Raw genomic sequence first — 21096 nt, 5'->3', positions numbered from 1 at the left:
TCTTATACACGTTTGCAATTATTAATATTGTTGAGGAATTGCCTTGCTTTGATTTCAATTTAATTTAAATTTAGATGTTATAAGTTTGTATATATATAAGAAGAAGAAAAAGAAACAATTATCTCCAAGGAAAAGATTTAAAAATAAACGCTTGTACAAGTTATGCCAAAAATCAAAATCAAAAATAAAAATACTGGTTGAAACTTTAAAATTTTCAAAAGGCTAAAATTATTGCGAAAGATCAAAAACTTTTTAAATGAGAAACAAAAAAACTGAATTATTAACAATGAACGGAAATTAAATAAAGAAATATTTTTCTGTTTGAAATTTTATTGTATAGGGGCCGTACTAAAATTGAAGTTTATTATATCATTAATATACCCTCTAGTTAAGGGAACGGTGGACTTTAGAAATTAGTTTTTTAAGTTTTTGTGTTTTCAACAAGACGTTTTTATACATATACGTATTATAACATCAGTTTATAAAATATATGTTCAAAATTTCAATTTATTTTAAATTAAAAAAATTTAAAGCAAATAATTAATTATTTTAATTAGATATTTAAAATGCCCCTTGCGCGCTAATTTTCAATATATTTTTCCTAATTTTTCCTTCAAGTTAGTTATCAAGATTTGACAAAAGGTTTTGTGTATCCGTTATTAACTATGATGAATCAGAAATTTTTAAAAAGGATTTTTGTAAACTTAAAAGCTGGTTTTCGGGAAAATGTCACCTTTTGTTAAACATTATCATAAGTTTAAACCTCATATCCAAAAATGCATACACAGATCTACTGCAACATATAACAAGATAGTTTCTGCCAAATAGCATTCATTTTTTACTAAAAATAAGATGCATGGAGCATTTTCAAGACATACGAGCAGCGAAAAATTTTGCTTTGAACCGAATTTAAAGTTTTTCTTCAAACTTACCTTTAATACATGCTCATGAGAAACAGCAAATTAACTTTAACTATGAATATGCCGACACTAGATAACATTTTCGTATCACTTAACTATTTTATTCTCATAATATTAAATATGAGAAAAATAAACATATCGCAAATTGGTAAGTGATTCGAAGTTAGAGGTAGAAACAATTTACACATTATATCCAATGAAACTTTTAAAATTCACTGACTTCATATGTTTTACCTTCATTTGTTACATTTGCATTATTTTTTAATGCTTTACAATATTTTTTACTGTTTTTGTTTTTTTCCAAGCTGGTAAACTTCTCTTTTTGCTTTGGTTCAAGCGACGTTGATCACGCTTTTTTGCAACGAGTAGGAAAGCGAGTTTTTTCTTCCTTCTGATCTACGCGTATAGCATTCATATAACCAAAGTTAAATTCAATTAATAGTTGTCGGTACTGACATTTCTAGCCTTTTTTTAGAAATAAGCACTTTGTTTTTGGCAAATGAATAAATTATTTCATCAGTAAATGATTGTTGAAATACATTTTTTAAAATTTTCTCCAAAATTTAAAGGGAAAAGTTTACGTTGTTTACACATTTTAAATGCTTGCAATTTCTTTAAAAATTAGATTATTTGAACTTGGTTTTTTGCATATGAAGTAGTTACTTATATGGAATATTATGAGAGTAAAAAACCAAATTCAATATTTTGATTGATTTTTTAGCTATTTTAAAGTCCACCGTCCCCTTAAATCTGCTATGAGACTTGAATAATAGTCTGAAAGGCTTGTCTTTCTGATTTACTTCGTAATTCCGATCATGGTCTATAACCAGCTTTTCAAGAAACTTTTTGCCTCTTACAAACACTCTGTATGTACTCTGTATGTAGACCACGGAAAGAAGTCTCACTTGATACGAATGAATAAATATTACGGAGGAAAAATCAGTCATTTTAATTCCGGTATAAGATCTAATCGAAAATAATGGAAATTGAAGAATCAAGTCGCAATAAAAATCTCTACATACAAAATACATACAGAATCATCAAAATTTGTAAAATATTCTTTGTCATTGTTGATTGCAGGTTAGCCTGCAATTCATACAAAAGCATAGAGATTAATAGCGTCTTTCTTAATGTAAATATAAAAAAAAATAAAAACAAAGAAAATTTTTCCCCAGGCCTCACGTAGTACCGTACTGAGCTAAAACTGAAATCAGATTAATGTTCTATTAAATGGAAAACTTTAGCTTTTTCTTTGCATAGGTATTCATAATATTCAAAATAGTATTCTTTACTTAAAATTCACTATTTGTCTGTATCTGTCGTCACTACCTGTTTTATAAAACATGAAAGCTGAAACTGCACTCATTTAGTGTTCAGCATATTTAACATCATTTTCCGCTTGGTCTGGGGTTGCTTCGTTCTATGTTCACAAACATAAACGGTCAGGTTTATCAATCAAATTATTATTATTATTATTATTATTATTATTTTGTAAAATCTTTTGAACAATAGCAAATGAATTTAAGCAAATGAACTAAGCAAAACAGCCTGTCACCTTTTCTTATTATATTTGATTGAAATATCATAGCTAATTTTTTTTTTAAAATCTGTCATGCTTTCGAACAAATTAGTTTATTAAACTAAGTCAAGAATATAGAATTTAACTGAAAAATATGTGCTAAGTTGCAATTTAATTGAGAAATAGAATAATATAAAAATAGCCATGAAACAAAAAAACCTTATAATTATTGTTTTTAACCATTTTTGAAGAAAATAATTTTCTTTTTGCTTTTGTAAACTTAAAGTTCGTGATTAAATTTGTATTCATAACCATTCACATGCATAGATTTTTAAATAATCAATTTAAATTATACAGATAAATAGATACTAAGCTGTTATATTAGACATCCACTAGACATCAGTTTAGCCGGAAAGTATGCAGTAAATTAAGACAGATTTAAAGTTTGTTTTAGTCAAATTATGCGTAAAATAATGTTGAAATTAATCGGAAGCAATTTTCAATACATGGAATGTATAAAAAGTCACAGTACTTCTCTTCCGTAAATGGGAATAAAAATAAAAAGAAAAATAAAGAATGCTTTGTAAAAGGAGGTTCAAGAAAAAATGTTAAACTTTTAATTGTGTTTAATTAAATCTGCCGTTGCTTAATATTCGGCTTCGAACATGATATGCCAGATATCCGTTGCATATTTTCATATTAGAAAAGACGAAAAGAAAAAAATGTGCACGGCCATGGACGCACTCAGATGATCAATACTTAAGATTGATTTTACCTGAAACATTGTGAACAGTGGAATTTTTGAATAATTTCATGAGCTGAATTATCTTATTAGTTTTCTGCTCATTGTTGTGCAAAAGTTATGTTGTAAATTTAAAAAAAAAAAAATTGATCCACTTTCGTTTAATATTCATTTATCATTTAATTTCTTCTTCTCCTTATATTTTTTATCTTCCTTTAATCTTTTCGTCAAGTCTCAAAGTAGTATATAAATGTATATAATAAAGTTGGATTTATTTTCTACTTTTTAATTCTTCCCTTCTCATTCCCATTCAATTCATACCGTAGCGAGTTTTAAGCATTTGCTTATTCTATTCGTTTAAAAATTAAGGGCTTACTAGTTTGTAATAGGTGTAGTGGTTTGGGGAGATGTTAAGGGCCGTTCCCACTGGGGTTTATCTCAGCTAACGGACAGAAGTGGCGTGGCCGACGCATCTCCAAAACCAGTTTTTTCTCATAGGGCAGCAAGTAACTGCAGGCATAGCAGAGCTAGTCGACACATGGAACTGATTGCATTATCTCAGATAAACCCTAGTGGAACGGCCCTTTCCCACTGGGGTTTATCCGAGCTAACGAAGACATCTGGCATAGTTGACTCATCTCTTTCCCCCCATAGAGCAGAGAGTTAAAAAATCTGAACTGCAGGTAATGGCGGAGCTAGTCGACACATGGAACTGACTCCGTTAGCTCAGATAAATCCCACTCGGTTATATATGGGTATACTGGGTTATATATGGCCGTTATAGTGGTTAGGGGAGATCACTGTGAAACCGAAGAACCCAGGTTTAAATCTCAGAGAGAGACATGAATGTGAATTGTCTCACGGTAATGTTTAATTATTAGTGCATAATATTTATGTAAAAGCTGCGATGTGTGCATCAGTGTACAATTATTGTATTGTGTAAAGTGTCTAACAATCAGTTTAAAATGCTCAAATTTCAGTAACAGCAAGTGTTTCTATTAAGCTTCTGATGCCACGCTTCTGGGGTGTCAAAGAGTTCTCACGTAGTACAGTTTCGGATTCCGAACGATACCCGAATAGTCCTAGTAAGCCGCCCGAGTGTCCGTATTTGCTCTCACCTATCATCTGCCTGTTCCCTCCATGGAGGTAGGAAGTAACCTTTCTTAACTCCATGGTTCCCTCTAAGGGGGCAACGGTGACCGCCTATTAGGCGCCTCCATAATAAAATGCCCACCACTTCTGGACTTAGTAGCGGCGAAAGCCTAAAATGGCTACTGCCGACCATTAAAAAAAAGGTTTATAATGGTGTAAACATAACTATATATTTACAATTAAATAGTAGCTATAAATTTCATGTTATCACTAATTTAATATATTCCAAATTAAATTACGATCAATGATAGCATATAATAAATTTTCTTTTTCTTGTGCACGTATATAACTAAAATTAATCTAGCTCAGAAATTTCTTTTAAAGCAGTTGTTCAGCTGATAGGAAACAGAAAGACATAAAAAGAGGTGTTTTTGCTTTCTTTTGAATTTTATAGCATTATAAATCTAGGAAAATGCTATAAAATTCAAAAGAAAGCAAGTACAGTACAGAATGTGTCAGTACAGAATGTTTTTATATCGACCACATAATAAATCTAATTTTGGCATCTGTTATTATTCTGTTATTATTCTTCGGGGAAACGAAATTCAGCGCAATGACTCTATTAATTAAAAGCTTTTAAAACTTAATGATGAAGTTACTGAATCAATGAACGAACTTGAAGGAAAAATGAATTCATCGATATTCAGCTCCATCGTAATTACTGCTTCTTCTTTAAATTAAAAAAGAGTTTTAGTATCAAATCGTAATATAAAGATAGATAGGTGCAATGAAATGGTGGTACTAAAAATAAGCACAATTATTTTCACAAAAAAAAATACATACTTACGATTAACCACGTAAGGTTTTTTTGAGTCATGAAATTTAAAAAGGAAGAGATATGTTTTTAAATTTTAGCTATAAAAACTTAAAGAACTAACCAACTTTTTTTAATCCAGTTCGCGCTCGCATTTTTTGGTATCAAAGATTTCCTTATCATAATTATCTGAAATGTCATGGGTTTCATATTATATAAAAAAAACTATATTTTTTGAGAATCTGATTATGAATTCTTTTGTTAAAAATATTTCAATGACTAATGTGCAGACTGTGTTAGATAGATATTTGACGCCGTTTAAAAAATTATATTTAAAAAAAAAACTCAGTAAGCCGAATTTTTTTAAATTAAATTTGATGATAATGGCAAATTTATTAGGTGGAAAAATGATAAAATTTATTCTTGAAATTTATATTAACAGAAAATAAACATTACTTTCGTAATGCACTACATGTACGATAAACCCGACAGTTTTTCGACATTTTGAAAAAAAAAAAAAAAAAAGAAGAAGAAGAAACCTTTCCCTATAAGACAATTTTCAATACTTTGAAATTTCATAAAATTACTACAGAAGATCCCATGGTTCTGATTGAGTCTAGAAGAGCATATACTACGTGATAGACATTTGGGGAAGTTTCTATGGTTATTCCCCCCTCTCAAGATGGCAAATTTGTACAATTTGCTCTATTTTTCATTTGCTTTAATAGTTGAAGCTCATGAAGTTAGGTTAGACTATTTGAATACGGCAAAACGCATGATTTCTATCTGCCTAAAGGGAGGAATGGCTAGTATTCATCGACGCTAAAACAGGTCTTAGCATTTCAGAAATAGAGACGAAGTAGATTTCCACATTTGGCCATTAAAAGAGGGTGCCGTGACTACAAGAATTCTGATAAACTCTGAACTTAAGACAAACCTTATGGCCATAAAAAAACTCTGAATGAATACTGTCAAGCATAAATTGGCAAAAATGATTGTATGCAATAGGGATACAGCATTGCCTTTTGTAACATCGGAAATTGAATGCAGAAAGCCTTAGTAAGCATTAGCATGAAGACTGTGAAATGTTCCCTTTTATCATACAGACTTTAGAAGCCTTCACTCTGCACTTCCAGTGAGCGCTTGGCACAGACCTATGCAGCTGATATGGGCTCATCAATTAGGACATTAAACACTTGACGACTGGAAATGTGTAGCTTGGTGTGACTAGTCGTATTTCTAACTGTTTAGAGCTGATGGAAGGCTTTCTTTCAGACGAAAGCTTCATGATGCAGTGGATCTTACATGTCAACATCACACTATAATGACTGTGATGACTCATAAAGGTATGGTGTTTAACTAGCATGCACGTAATGAGAGTCCCATAACATCTACAAATGTTTCTGAAGTGCACTGCATATCCTTTCCAATGAGTTAAATTTATTCCCGCCTAGCATTCATCCTTATGAGTTTTGCCTCTTCTCTCTAAAAATGTGCAGAGAAATATCTCTGGCGATACTAAATTATGGCTGAAAAAACATTGATCTAAGTTTAGAGTCTCGCAATGACCATTTAAGCTATTATATCTGAAGATTATCGACAACATCTGGGACGTCATACAGTGCAATGTGATCTCCGAATACAACAAAATAATAGAATGATTTACGAGAAGTAACTTTCACTTTGCGGAATAGTTCTGCATTTTTACAGAGTCCATATTCTGCATTTGTATGCTCTTCCGAAGGACCTATTTATAGGTCTGCCGTTTTTTTATTTTCACTTCATTAAGTTTAATACTAAACACTTTTTACAAATAATGATAATAGTAATCGTAATAATTAAATAATCTAAATGCTATAACTTTGCAATAAAATTAAGTAAATAAAATTATTTTCAATAAAAATGCAAGGCATAAGTGAAAACTGTTTTAATGTATTTTAAAACGTTAGGCTGCGTGTATAAAACTTATATGCATATTACGAATACATCTGTTCGAGATTTGCAAGAACTAACCGTTCTCCTTTCTCCTAATAAACTTAAAATAAAATAACTTTACATATAAAATTCCAAAGCGTCATATTTATTTTCAAAATCCGTAGAATTACAAGAAACTACAACAAAGATCAGATGGTTGCCATTCTTACAGTGATAAACTATGAAAAGAAAAATAACAACTGAGGCTGGGTTCTAACAATACTCCCACCTTTTGATTGATGACATATACTTAATCAATCAAAACAAAATATAAAAAGATACTGTCCCTACAAATATTAAGGCTAAGTACACAAAAAGAAAAATTAAGTTCTTAAATTTCTACTCTAAAATAACTCAAGTAGTGTTCAGGTTAGAAATCTAGATGGAATTTTAATTTGTCGTCCACTTCTAGTCACGACAGTCTTAATGTCCTTTGATAAATCTGCAGCTGAATTATTCTTTGGTAATTTTGATTCTAAACTGTCTTCACCCTGCGTCTCAGTTTCATTTGCCTCATCTGACTCCAAAGATGAAGGTATTTCGAGAGGGAATATTCTCTGGATTGGTCGAACTAATTTTTCAGACATGGTTTTGACACGAACTACTCGAATGTTGCCGTCTTTTCCGGGATATAGTTCAATTACTTTTGCTAGAGGCCGCAACACCTTGCGTTTGTCATCACATTCGGTAAGAACTATATCCCCGATTTTATCTATTGAGAAATCGGCACTGTAGATGGACGTTGCACTAGCAGGCAGAGATATTCATTTCTAAATCTCTTTCTCAGGAGCTCTCGTAAATTCTGTAAATGTCTCAGTCTCTTGTTGAAATCAACTTTATCAAGATGATCCAAGTCAGGAACTCCAAAGACTGGAATTTTACCTAAAAACAAGGATAGTGTCAAAGGGATGAGATCATCTGAGTCCTCTGACACATAAGTGAGTGGTCTGGCATTCACAGTTGCTTCGCAGTCGCACAACACACTCATAAATTTTTCATAATTCAGACATGACTGGCGTAGGACTCGACGCAAAAGCTTCTTAATCATTTGAACAAGTCGTTCCCAAAAGCCATCCCACCATGGTGCTGCGGGTGGACTGAACTTCCAATCGATCTTGTTTGTGGCGGCTTCTATCTCAATGGTATTCCAATTAATCGATCTCAAGAGATTATTGGATCTGACAAAATTGCTTCCCTTATCGCTATAAATTATCGATGGCCTTCCTCTGCGAGCAATAAATCTTCTAAGACCAAGTAAAAATCCTTGAGTTGAAAGGGACAAAATCAGTTCCAAATGGACCGCCCTAAAAATAGCACATGTGAAAAGTAAAATCCAAGCTTTTCTTTTATCCTTCAAAATTAATGGGCCAGCTAAATCAACGCCGACAATCTCGAAACTACGAGCCTCTCTAACTCTGTTTTCTGGTAGAGTAGCAGGCACAGTCTGTAGTCTTTTACCTCCAAGTCTCCCGCACCTGACACATGCATATAAAGCTTTTGGAATCGTAGCTCTACTTTTCAGGATCCAAAACGTCTCTCTAAGTGTTGACATCAGTAAGTGAATTCCTGCATGAGACATAGAGATATGTTTATCAATTATCAATTTCTCCACAATCTTATGATTCTTCGGAAGTAACATCGGATAAATAAAATTTTCATGGTCTTTCCTTTCAGTCAACCTAGACCTGACACGTAAAATGCCTTCCTCTTGATGGCATATCGGCTGGGTTTTCCACACTTGGTACACGATGCCACTTTTTACGATCCGATAGGATTCTAATTTCTGAAACTCTGGTATTCACAAAAGTGCTCCAAACTTCTACGTTCTTTATCCAGAACAGTGCTGTTGACGAATCGGTCCAGTAATATTCCTTTGAAATTTCGACCTTAAGGTTCTTCTTGACAAATGATGCTAATCGCAAACCAATAAGACAAGCAAGCAATTCAAGTCGCGGTATACTTATTTTTTTCAAGGGTGCTTTGGCTTGCACTAGTGTCACTTCGACTTTTCAAATATACTGCACTTGCATAAAATCCCTGTGAAGCATCGGCAAACGTATGCAAACTAAAAGATTGTCTTTCTGTCAATGAAAGTAGTCTGGGAATCTTCACAGAGGATAACAATTCTTTTAATATCTTCAGGTAGCTCTACATCCTAGCTCAATTTAGTTTCTCAGCTCTTTTGCAAGTATAACTTTGAAAGGAGTGCAAAAGGGCATGTGAAACCTATTGGGTCAAAAACTCTCTGTACAATTGATAGTACGTTTCATCTTGTCACTGAGAGATCAATCAAGTTAATATTAGGGATGTCACAAAACAAAGAATCTTCATATTTATCACACAGAAGACCAAGTACTTTCAATGGTTCGCTCATTGTAAATTTTCCACTGTTCAGTTCTGTTTGCTCTCACCCTCTTAAGTCAAAGTTAGCACTTGCCATTAACTGAGTTGATTTTGCAATAAAGTATTCTGCTTCTTCATTCGAATTCACTGAAGTGACACAGTTGTCAACATAGAAGGAATTTTTCAATTTTGTAGCCACTTCCTTCAAAGAAGGTTCACACTGGTCTAAATGAGAGTTGATCACTGCTCCTAAAAGAAACGGACTGCATTTTAGTCCGAAGACTACTCTGCAATGGCGAAATTTTCTTATTTCCTTTTGTTCCGAGTTTATCCACCATAGGAACCTTAGGAAATTACGATCAGATCTTTGAACAGATATTTGAAGAAAAGCTCTTTTAATATCTGAGATAATCCCTATTTTTCCTTGCCTAAATTCAAGAAGCAATCTATGTATTAATTCAATTAAATTTTGACCTTTTGTTAAACAGTCATTAAGTGAGAGGAAATCCTTTTGCTTGCACGAAGCGTCAAATACTGGCCTTACTGCTGTTGTACAGTTATCTTTGAATACCGGTCTGTGAGGAAGATAATGACTGTTAACTCGTTCCTCTTCTTCTGTTACTTCTTCTATTACTCCAGATTCGAGCCATTCTTCGAACACTGCATTGTATGTTTCAAATTATCTTTCAACATGAGCTTCTTTGTCGTGAAAATCAATCGCTTTTCAGCAACTTCTCTGTTACTTGGTAAAGCTTCTTTATCGTTGATCCAAGGTAAACTGACTTCATAGCGATCATCTACTCTCTTCAGAGTCTTGTGAAAGTGATCCCACACTGCTTCTTCTAACTCTGAATCAGTTTTTCTTTCTTTGGCATCTGTAATTCCCACTGCTTCTAGCTTCCACAAGTTTTCTATGTCACTGCTGTGAGTCAACATCGACGTTATGGTTGAAGACATGGACAAGGAGTTTCTTTCTGAAACGTTATCTTTTATCTTTCCTATGATTGTCCATCCAAGTAGTGATTCCACAGCAGTCAGCCCATTTTCTAATTTCTGAATTCTTCCGGTTAGCAGAGCAACTGCGACATCAGCTCCAATAAGAACTTCTATTTTTAAATCCTTTCTTCCTACATCAGATGCATGGATATTCTTCTGTCTCAATTCTTCTATCCATGGCCCAGGCTGTAAACTGACTACTGGTCCACAAATCTTCGACTGTTCCAACAAGATTAGTTGTCTAGAAAAATCACCTCTTAGGCTTCTAACGTTTACTTCATAGCGTTTGTGAATTTCTCTCTTTGTTGTTACTCCTCCAAAAAGTGCATGGATTAAAGATTCAGATCCAATTGCGTGGCACCCTATGTCTACAGCAGTCTTCTTTAATATGTATGAACGTTGCGATCCTGTGTCGATAAGTGCCCTTACTGTCTTCTGCTTTTTGTTCGCGTCGATATTAATTAGTAGTGTTTGAAGAAACACTTCATCTAGGAATTAGTGCTCGCAAGTGATACGTTTTGTGTTTCCCCTTCTTTATTCTTTTCAACATCATTGCTCTTTTGATTGGTGGGCAAATCTGGACACATGACACCCCAATGTCTTTTCGAGCATATTATACATCGTACATTTGTCTTACATTGCTTGGCCCTGTGTCCAATTTTGAGGCAGAAGAAGCAACCCTTCTTTTTCTTAATTTAATCATTCTTTTGACTCAGAGGCATGTTCTGAGCAACAAAGCAATCTCGACTTTCATGAAAATTTTCACAAAATATGCAAGAATTCTTCTCACTATAATTAGCTGCTTTATTATGGCCTGAAAATAGATCATTTGCTGTAGGCACGAAATGTTCACTCTGGTACCTTTTATCTCTTCTACTTTCTCTCTTGGCACCCGAATCAATTAATTTAAATCCATCTTTTTCCAAAGAAATTCTCTGCTCTCCTTCCACTTTATTTTTTAAAAACAATAATAATTGTTTCAATTTCTCAGAGTGAGAATTTTCTGCTGTAATTATTGATGCATAATTTCTAAGCCAAACTCGTAAAATTTCCTCGGGAATGCAATATTCCACGAGCGGAAACAGCATTGCAGAGTATTTATCGCTTGTCATTCCTATTGACTCCAACGAACGTAAATACGACTCTAACTTGTCATACAATTCTGATATACTGCATTTTCCCTTTTGATCAGTGACATTTTTAATAATCAAACCTAATAATTCCCGAATATAAAATTCTACCAACAATTCTTCCCTGCCGAACCTATTTTTTAAGCTTTCTATAACTTTTTCATAATTTTCGGCAGTTGCAGGGAAGCTGTTTACAATATCCCGTGGTCTCGTACCGGGTACGAGATAGTGCATCTTATCCTCGTTTTGAATTTCTTTATCTTCATGTATTCGCCGAAATTGCCCCCAAAACGGTTACCAATCTTTAATTTCGCCACCGAATTGTTTTAACTCTATTTTAGGTAATTTCAGTTTCCATTTGTTAGAATTCGGCAGAACACTGCCAATGGATAGTATCGTTTGGCGATTGAAGAACAATTCCGTTTCTACTCGTATTAAATCTAATTTTTCTTTGTATTCTTCAATTTTCGCCCATTCACTTTCAAACTTATCATTTGAAGAAAATTCCGAATTTAATATTTGAGTATCAAATGCATTAAGTTCAACAGATAAACGTTCTAAAGTAACAAGTTTCATTTTTACAGATTTTGCATCAGGAATTTCCTTTTCTAATTCTTGAAAAATTGCATTAGTTGTTCTCGTAAAAGACGCTCTGACAGGTTTTCGTTTCTCAATTAACGATTCCATTTCAATAAAAATAAATTCAATAAAGTCAAATAGAATTAAATTCGATAAAACCAACAAAATTACCTTGACTTGTTTTACCGATCACTTCCGTCGTCACCAAAATTGTTCGAGATTTGCAAGAACTAACCGTTCTCCTTTCTCCTAATAAACTTAAAATAAAATAACTTTACATATAAAATTCCAAAGCGTCATATTTATTTTCAAAATCCGTAGAACTACAAGAAACTACAACAAAGATCAGATGGTTGCCATTCTTACAGTGAAAAACTATGAAAAGAAAAATAACAACTGAGGCTGGGTTCTAACAACATCCTCTTCATATTTGAGGCAATATAGTGTATTTTTATATATAGAGCATAATCAAATTACATCCTTCAAATTATCAGTTGGCATACTTGATCCCTAAATGCACACTTGATATATTTGACAGAAGTAAATGCAAATCTAAAGTATATTTCAGTTATACATCTTCTCTGAAGAAAATAGCAATAGAAAATTTCAAGTATCTATGAAGTTTTAAAGGGTATTTACGTATAAAAAAATTAATAACTTCAAAAATTTTATTCTGTAAATATTGTAGTATTAATTCCACTTTTAGAATATTTGGTATTATTAGTATTGTTCTTATTATTTCTGATTATTATAATTGTCCTTACGCTTAAATTTGTAATTTTCATGTCTTCATCTGGCTATTTCTGCTTCAAATTAAATGCTTTCTGGATACAAATTTTCTTTTATGAAAGACCATATGGTACTTCCGTCAGGAAGAGGCCACTGACATCATCGTCAAACTGGCACATTTGATGTATAATAGGCAAATTTCAAATGTCGCCAGAGAAGGTCATAGCCGCTTTAACAGAAAATTATCGACCATCCTTATCAAAGTGTGCAAAATGTAGCGAAATTCCCAATATATGTCATTTTCTACCATTTCAAATAAAGTGTGAATTAAAAAGATTTTATTTAAGGAAAATCTAAAAGTATATATGATTACATGTAACCATTTCCTCATGCTGAGATGCTGTTTTTCCTTCTGCAGAATGAAGGTAACATGTGAAGACGTCCTTTTGCATTACTTGTCGCCGACGGAATTCGTGGATTCTCCGGAGTGGGAATCATGCGCCACCAATTCAGATAAACACTTCCAAGTAAATATCATAGTTTCGTAATTAATATCATAGTTTCGTAATAATATTCAATATATCGGTACTAATATATTGAATGTAATAGGATGGTTATAAGGAAATATTTTTTTTAATATATCTAGTAAGGCTTTGAACGTACTTGCTGTTGACTCTACCAATGGCAAATTAGAAATAAATAGTGGGCAACTAAAATATTCCATCAATCCAGATTTTCACGTAACTTTTGCATTAAAATTTATAGTTAAATTATTCGTATTGATAACAATTATAAGTTAGAAAAATATTTAATTCAGAAAGAGTATATTATATAATTTAAGAATAATTTTATAGTGCGAACAAAATATGACCTAGACAAGAGTAAGTTACTGGTCTTTCTTAAATCGCATTTTACAGTGTGCAAAAATCTTGCTTAGAATGGAATTATTAGTTTTTAGTATTAGCTAAATGCTTTTAAAAAGAGGATATTCTAATCTTAATGAACTGAGTATGCTTTATGGTTCTATTTATTGATTTTATTGTTTGAACAAACATTTTGTTTGACATAGATCATTCTATGAAATATCTACTTGGCATTTATATTAAAACAATTTAATATATTTTCTTTGGAAAATTCAATAAATTTTTCGACACTGTTTCTGAATGATTCCTTTTTTACGAAATAACCAACCTTTTCTCTAAAAAATTGTTTCATTTTACGGTATAAAGTTTAATTATTCCAAAGATATTAATTCTTAATGATTTCGTTTAATATTTGACAGCTGTTACTTATTTTACTGATATCTGTATGAAATTTTCTGTTAACCTTTCGTCAGTCCTTGTTCATAAATTATTATTGTATATATCCCTTCAATTTGTTTCAAGATACTTGGAAAAAAAAAAAAAAAAGCACTAATTTATTTTCGATGTAAATAAATATTTAATCTAAAGATAATTTTCTATTTAATGGATGCTTAAAAATTAATATTAAGTGACAAAATCAGTATGAATGGTCACTCTGAATATATATATTGGGTATGTTCAAAAGTTCTGCAAGTTTTTGGTATGCATATGCAAATGCAAGCAACACAAACTGAAATTCATCTAAGACTGCTTGTAATCACCATTATGTTCAATAACCTCTTGCCATCTTCCCGGTAGAAAATGAATCTCCCACTCCGATAAAACTCTGTAGGTGGTGTGTGTGGTGTATTTAATTATGGCAAAGCACACTAGGGCTATCTGCCTAAGGGGAGGGATGCCTTCGTGGAGGACTTTCTAAGGGAAACTGGCTCGTATACACGTTACACATGGAGAAAACCACGAAAACACCCATGTAGCCAGCCCGTTCGCGGGATTCGAACCTCGGACCGAACTACCAGTGTTCAGTGACTTTACCGCTCAGCTGCTGGTGAGCCTTTAAAACTCTGTAGAGTTTAACTTCCTTAGGGAGCATAAACTAGTTCCACACTCCTAACAGACATAAAACGAATTATCGCTGTGTCTGAAGTAACTACATAGACTTGAAAAGCTTTAAACAACCGTTTTATTAAAACAGAACTTTGATCATTAACGCATTTTTTGTGCTAACAGAATCAGCCAACACTTGTGGCCGTGTAACTTAAATAACAGTCAAATTCAGATTTTAAACATAGACTACTCAATGACTACACAAATTAAAATTAAATCTGAGCTGAATCAAAAACTCCAACCGACGTATCAAATTTAAATGTCAGCAGGAATAACACAAAGCCGGAGAATTACACTCTTATCAGAGCTGGCAGCACTAGCTTAACGTGGCCATGAGAGGCAGAAACATGCTTTGTTTTACAATCCCAAAACTTCAGCTTATATACTCTCTAACTCATTTACGTTTCTGGTACGGAAATGGAAGGGAGAAGTTATAGTTAAGCTAAAATTATGAATACCTGGTTAATTTAAATATTAAATCTTACAACTTCTCAGGATTAGAGTTGAACTCATTTAAGACAATTTTTCGCTGCCTCCATATGAAGGAGGTTTGCAAAGTGCGAAAAATGTAGGGGGTCAAGGCAGGGGAATATCATTAATGGGATAAACCCCCTCAACCAAAATCTAGTAATTTCTGACGTATCATCATAGCAGTATGTGGCTTAGTGTTATCATGGTTTAATATTAAACTGTTGGTGATTTACAAGGCTTGGCAGCTTTGATCGGAATGATTCTCGCAGTGTGTCCAGTTTTTGATAGTAGAAAGTTGCATTAATGGTTTAATTAGATTCTAGGAGCTCATAATAAATTATTCTTTTCACATCACTTAGAAACACCTTCTTGGGATCAAGTTCTTGTTTGGAAGTTGATGGAGGCAGTTCATAAACGCGACACACAGTCCTGCGGTGCTTCCCCTTCCGGTAAATAGTTCACTTCTTATCTTGACCATCAAGAAGTGGTCATTTTTGTACCGGGAAAGCAAGGGAACACACATCATGACTCACCTTCTACAGTCGGATTCGGACTGACTGTTTAGTCCCAGATCCTCTTTAGAAAATGCTGATGGGCATCCATACGGTGGTTGGCCTTGATAGCTTCTGATGCCGTCCCTGAATTTTTAAAACCAACGCCAACATGTGCTTTCATCAATTGCATCCTCACCACACACTTGTCTAAAGTTGCAGCCTAATACAAAGTGGTGCCCTTTTCAAACGCAAACAACAAACAGTGTCTGATATGTTTCTTATTGGTGTCTATTTGATGGGCACAATTCTCTATCCAGATGCGAGCCACTAATCCAAATTCACTACCTGCTGCTGCTGTAGTATTCTCTCGGTAGCATTACATTGGATGCCAGCTCTATCTATCTTTCCCCAGCGACCTGCCACAACCGGCTAAAACTTTCGCACGTACCCAATATATGCATTTAATGAATAAACTTGTGTTAAAATTGCTTGTATTATTAATCTCGACTATTACACACAGGTCACGCTGACTGCAACAGAGCCTTGCCAGTTGCTGTGCTGGGGTCGAAAAGAATTGCTGACAATCCTTGCAAATAATCAGTTTCTGGACGTAGTGATGTATAACCTGATAGGTAAAGATATCACGCACAAGCTATATTCACTCAACGAACAACATCGCAAAGGTGCTCTCCCAGACAAACTGTCTCTCTCCGACTCCTTGGAATTCTGGAGAAATCCGTTATTGAGGAGCCATTCGGTCGACATGGTGCACACTGGAAAGAAAGGCCATGTTCGATCACTTTTCTGGAAAAAACCGGAAACACAAGACAGAAGAACAAGTACAGCATTTGCCGAACATTTAGGTAAAATTGCTACAACTGAATTCAATTCAAATTTTGGTAGAACAATGAAACCCTAAATAAATCTAAATATTAATGGCAGAAACTTCAGAATTTTATCCACTGAATTTCTCAGTTGGAATAAGAAAACAGGAAATGTTTAATAAAATTTATCATTTTTCAGTATATTTGGTAGAAAATATTTATGTTTCAAACACAATCTATCAATAGAAAAGTCAAAGAATATCAACATAATCACATCATTTATTATATTTACGAAATAAGACATTAAATTTTATCTGAAATGTTTTAATTTCAAAATTTGCTGTTACACGGATTTTAATATTTAATTCTTAAACAATTTCTTTGTTGAAGAGCTCTCATAGTAATGTAATTTAAAGTAAATGCATCACTGAAAAGTATACATCAATTTTCCGTTTTACACATTATATTAACTTTTTGTTGTTCTTATTTATGCCTTCCTAAATTCTATTTAACAACAGCTTTCTATCCTAAGTTATCTTTACCGCTGTCTGTACCTCTTTCCAATGCATGAAGCATGTCAAATATTGTAACTGTAACCTATGTATAACTATGCTCTTTTCTATGTATAACTGACACATATCATTGCTGACTCACAGTAGCAACAGCAAGAGCATAATATTAAATGCAGTTGCTCTGCGAAGATCAAATAACTACACATTGTCCGGCAGAGAAAAACACTGTACAGTATAAAGTGAAAATAATAGACATTAAATATTTCCTATAAAATGCTATTGCATAGGCAGATGAAACAAAGTGAGCCTTGATCAAGTCCTAAGGGAACTGCTTCCACAGGACTTGCTTGGATGCTATACAATACTACGAGGGCCATCCAGGAAGTAGATTACGTTTCCGTCTGTGTCCGCTAGGGGCGGGGCTAGCGCGGCCATCTTGGGGTCCGAGCGTTGCGCAGCTCAGTCTGCATCTAGCCGTGCTAGTGAGAGGTTCGTGCTGTGCTCCGTTCAGATACTGTGACGGTTTGAAATGTCTGCGTTAATTGAAAATCCCGCGAGCTGCGAGGTGCGCTCAGTAATAAGGTTTCTGACTGCAAAAAACTGTAAACCGATAGAAATCTATCGGCAGCTTCGTGAAGTGTATGGGGACAACATTATCACTGAAGGTGGAGTGCGTCAGTGGGTCATAAGATTTCAAACTGGCCGAACCAATGTTCACGACGAAGATCGAAGTGGGAGACCCAGCATAGTGACCGCCGAACTTCTCGAAAAAGTCGATGCTAAAGTCCGTGAAAATCGAAATTTCACAATAACGGAACTTTCTTTGAGTTTTCCACAAATTTCGCGAAGTTTGTTGCACGAAATCATCAGCGAAAAGCTTGGTTACCACAAGTTTTGTGCAAGATGGATTCCAAAAATCTTGACAGAGGACCACAAAAATCAGCGAATGGCTGCAGCGTTGAACTTTTTGGACGCTTACCATAAGGATGGTGACTCTTTACTCGATCGCATCGTTACTGGTGACGAAACATGGGTGAAACATGTGAACTGTGAAACGAAATTGCAATCAATGCAGTGGGGGCACACAAGTTCTCCCCAAAAACCCAAGAAATGCATGCAAACAATGTCGGCAAGGAAGATGATGGCGACTGTTTTTTGGGACAGAAAAGGTGTAATTTTGGTGGACTTCCTGGAAAGAGGCACTACAATAAACTCTCAAAGGTATTGCCAAACTCTCCAAAAACTCAGAAGAGCAATTCAAAACAAGCGCAGAGGAATGTTGAGCTCTAAGATCTTGTTGATTCACGACAACGCCCGGCCCCACACGGCAAATGTCACTCGTAAAGTTCTTGAATCTTTTAAGTGGGAGTTGTTTCCTCATCCGCCGTACAGTCCCGACCTGGCACCGAGCGACTTCCACCTATTCCCAGCAATGAAGAAGTGGCTGGCTATGCAGCGTTTTGATGACGACGCACAGCTGCAAGAAGAGGTAACGAAGTGGTTGAAGGCGCAGGCGGCCGAATTTTTCGACGAAGGAATTTCCAAGCTCGTACATCGCTACGATAAATGCCTTAATTTGTATGGTGACTATGTAGAAAAGTAGTATTTGAGTGTAGCTTTCATCTGTATATAATAAAATTTGTTTCCTATACTTTGTTTATTTTTTTATTCCAAAACGTAATCTACTTTCTGGATAGCCCTCGTATATAGTGACATTCCAATGACGTAGCAGACCTAATAGTAAATTGCGACTTTTAATTCTAGGAATTTGTGAAAATAAATCTTCAAACGTTAAGCTTCATTATCACAAACAAGTTCATAGACACAGTCCGGGGGGGGGAATACAGCAATAAACAAAAGACTAAAAGAGATCATGTGCAGAACTTTAGGACTAGGCTTCAGAAGTCTTTTATGTATACAAATATGTTTGAATGATGCCACTTTTAAAAGCAAACTTGTAGAGACATTAGGTTAATTGGAAAAGCCGGAGAGATGAAAATGAGCAAATGTCTTCGCCGGGAATCGAAACACGGTCCTCTGGAATACCGGCCCAGCGTGCAGAACCACTACACCACGAAGGCACGCTAGGAAAGCGGGAGAAATACCTTATAAACTGATACAGTTCTGTCACAAAGCAAATGCAGTAGTCACATCATGTGAAAACATCCTGTATTAAAATACAATCATCCAATAAACAGTACTAATAAAACAATTCTGTATTGACGAACACAGTGTAAGCCTTAATTCTACTTAGCAATTAAAATGTGTATCATAACTCTGGCTTTTTTTTTTTTTTTTTTCCATATTTTCTTTCTCATCCTAAGAAAGCTTTTCTCCCTAATTCTGTACTAATAAGCTTGATGTTTTTGCACCCTTTCATAATTTTTATGCACGCTTTCTTATCTCACAAACTTCTCCCTTTCTAGGCACCTCTCGTTCTTCCAACTACTCAGATCCCGGTCCAGACAGGAACAAAAGAAATGCCAAAACTTCAACAAAGGATTCAGAAAACGAAACACCTGTTTGAAAGATGCAATACCCGTCCATATCGAGAGAGAGTTCACATCATAATTATCCCCCAGACAGCTACACAAGAACAAATTGAAGGTGCATCTCTGTTACGCTGCACTTGTTGTTTTTCAATGTTCGAGGACTGAAACGAAAATTTCAGCCATTCAGTTATTCTAGAGAGCTTTTCAGAGTGAACATCAAATTTGTAACCCGTTCGTTTCGTATTTCTCTTTATGAAAAATAGGTTGTGATGAAACTGAATTTAACACAACGATAACAGTATCCTCAAATGCTACTCAATTAATAGCATTCAAAATTGTTACCATATAACCCCATTTAAATATCTTTAGCTACAAATTATTAAACGTTTCGGAATTCTCATCCAGTGTTGGAGCATCTTATATATGACTGTCCATATAACAAAAATGTTACAATGCGGGTGCAGTTCAAATATATCAAATCAAAGCAACGAAGATATTTTGTCTCATACAATAAACTGAATAATATGAGACAGAAACGCACAAGAATGAAAATTAACAGAATCGACTACGTGTGTGAAATGCTGCAAAGAACAATTATCGATGACGTATAACTACTAATGATCTAATTCACGCATAAAATTTATTTTCGCATTGTGTTCTAATAATGCTCGGCATAATTTTTAAGTATCCTATTTTAATATTAAAAGCACATGAAAACATAAATGCGCGTTAACTCAATGCTATGATGTAAAAGAAATGATTATTCGTATTATTGCGGTTGATTTTTATTCTACGATTATTTTTTGTAAGCAAAAAATTATTAAACTGGGACAAACTGCTTGAAGTTATGTTATTATTTAACGCAAATGATTTTTTTTTAATATTTCGAACTCAGCTAAGTGTATATGAATAACTGATAATCAATTATAGCTGAGCATTTAATTATCGAATGAAGAATGAAACAGAGGACTTTATAAAATTTAAGTTTTGATGGGAATTAAAACATATTAATAGCGACTGTTCGCACATTTTTTAGACGATTTTCATCCTAAAAATTTTTATATTTTAAATGTTCTGTTTGATAACCCTTATTCTTCACTGTCTTTATACACCGTAATTTTCAAGACAGTAATGTCTTTTGTAGTATCGAAAGAGGTATTTTATCCCATTACTCTCGAACAGCTTTTCAAAGTCTAAGGAGGTTGTAGGTCGACGCTTGGACAACCCGCCTTTTAGATGTATTGGTGATAGATCAAAAGTTTTAGCAGGTATATGAGTGAAGAGTATATCCTTCACACCCATTTCTTGTCCCATTTTTTTTAAGAAAATAAGTAGAATTTGACTTGTCGCTGCTTGCTTTGTCTTGATGCAGTTCTCTTGATTGATCACATTGTGTGTAAAGAGAAGTTATTTCATATTTAAAAACTGGACGTCAAATATATTTTTGATAACCTGGTGGAGTTGGTCTTAACATTTTTCTCCACTCTCTCCATTT

The 21096-nt window shown here is 34.1% G+C and overlaps 1 protein-coding gene across 2 annotated transcripts in view; it reads left to right on the top strand.

Annotated features, from left to right (window-relative positions):
- Positions 1–20441, top strand: part of LOC118202932 (popeye domain-containing protein 1-like) — a 145852-nt gene extending 125411 nt beyond the window's left edge. For both annotated transcript variants that reach the window (XM_085813731.1, XM_085813730.1), the window contains 3 exons: positions 13257–13365; positions 16294–16636; positions 19536–20441. In XM_085813731.1, the coding sequence (XP_085669857.1) occupies positions 13257–13365; positions 16294–16636; positions 19536–19636 (553 nt within the window). In that variant the 3' untranslated portion in view covers positions 19637–20441. The remainder of the gene's footprint in view (positions 1–13256; positions 13366–16293; positions 16637–19535) is intronic.
- Positions 20442–21096: the final 655 nt, after the last annotated feature.

Source organism: Stegodyphus dumicola, chromosome 3 (genome assembly GCF_044657685.1).
Source record: "Stegodyphus dumicola isolate Sdum_Otavi_A_Nest chromosome 3, ASM4465768v1".
In the NCBI taxonomy this organism is placed as follows: Eukaryota; Metazoa; Arthropoda; class Arachnida; order Araneae; family Eresidae; genus Stegodyphus; species Stegodyphus dumicola.
The sequence above is the reverse complement of the archived record's forward strand: the minus strand, read 5'-3'. Positions and strand labels throughout refer to the sequence as shown.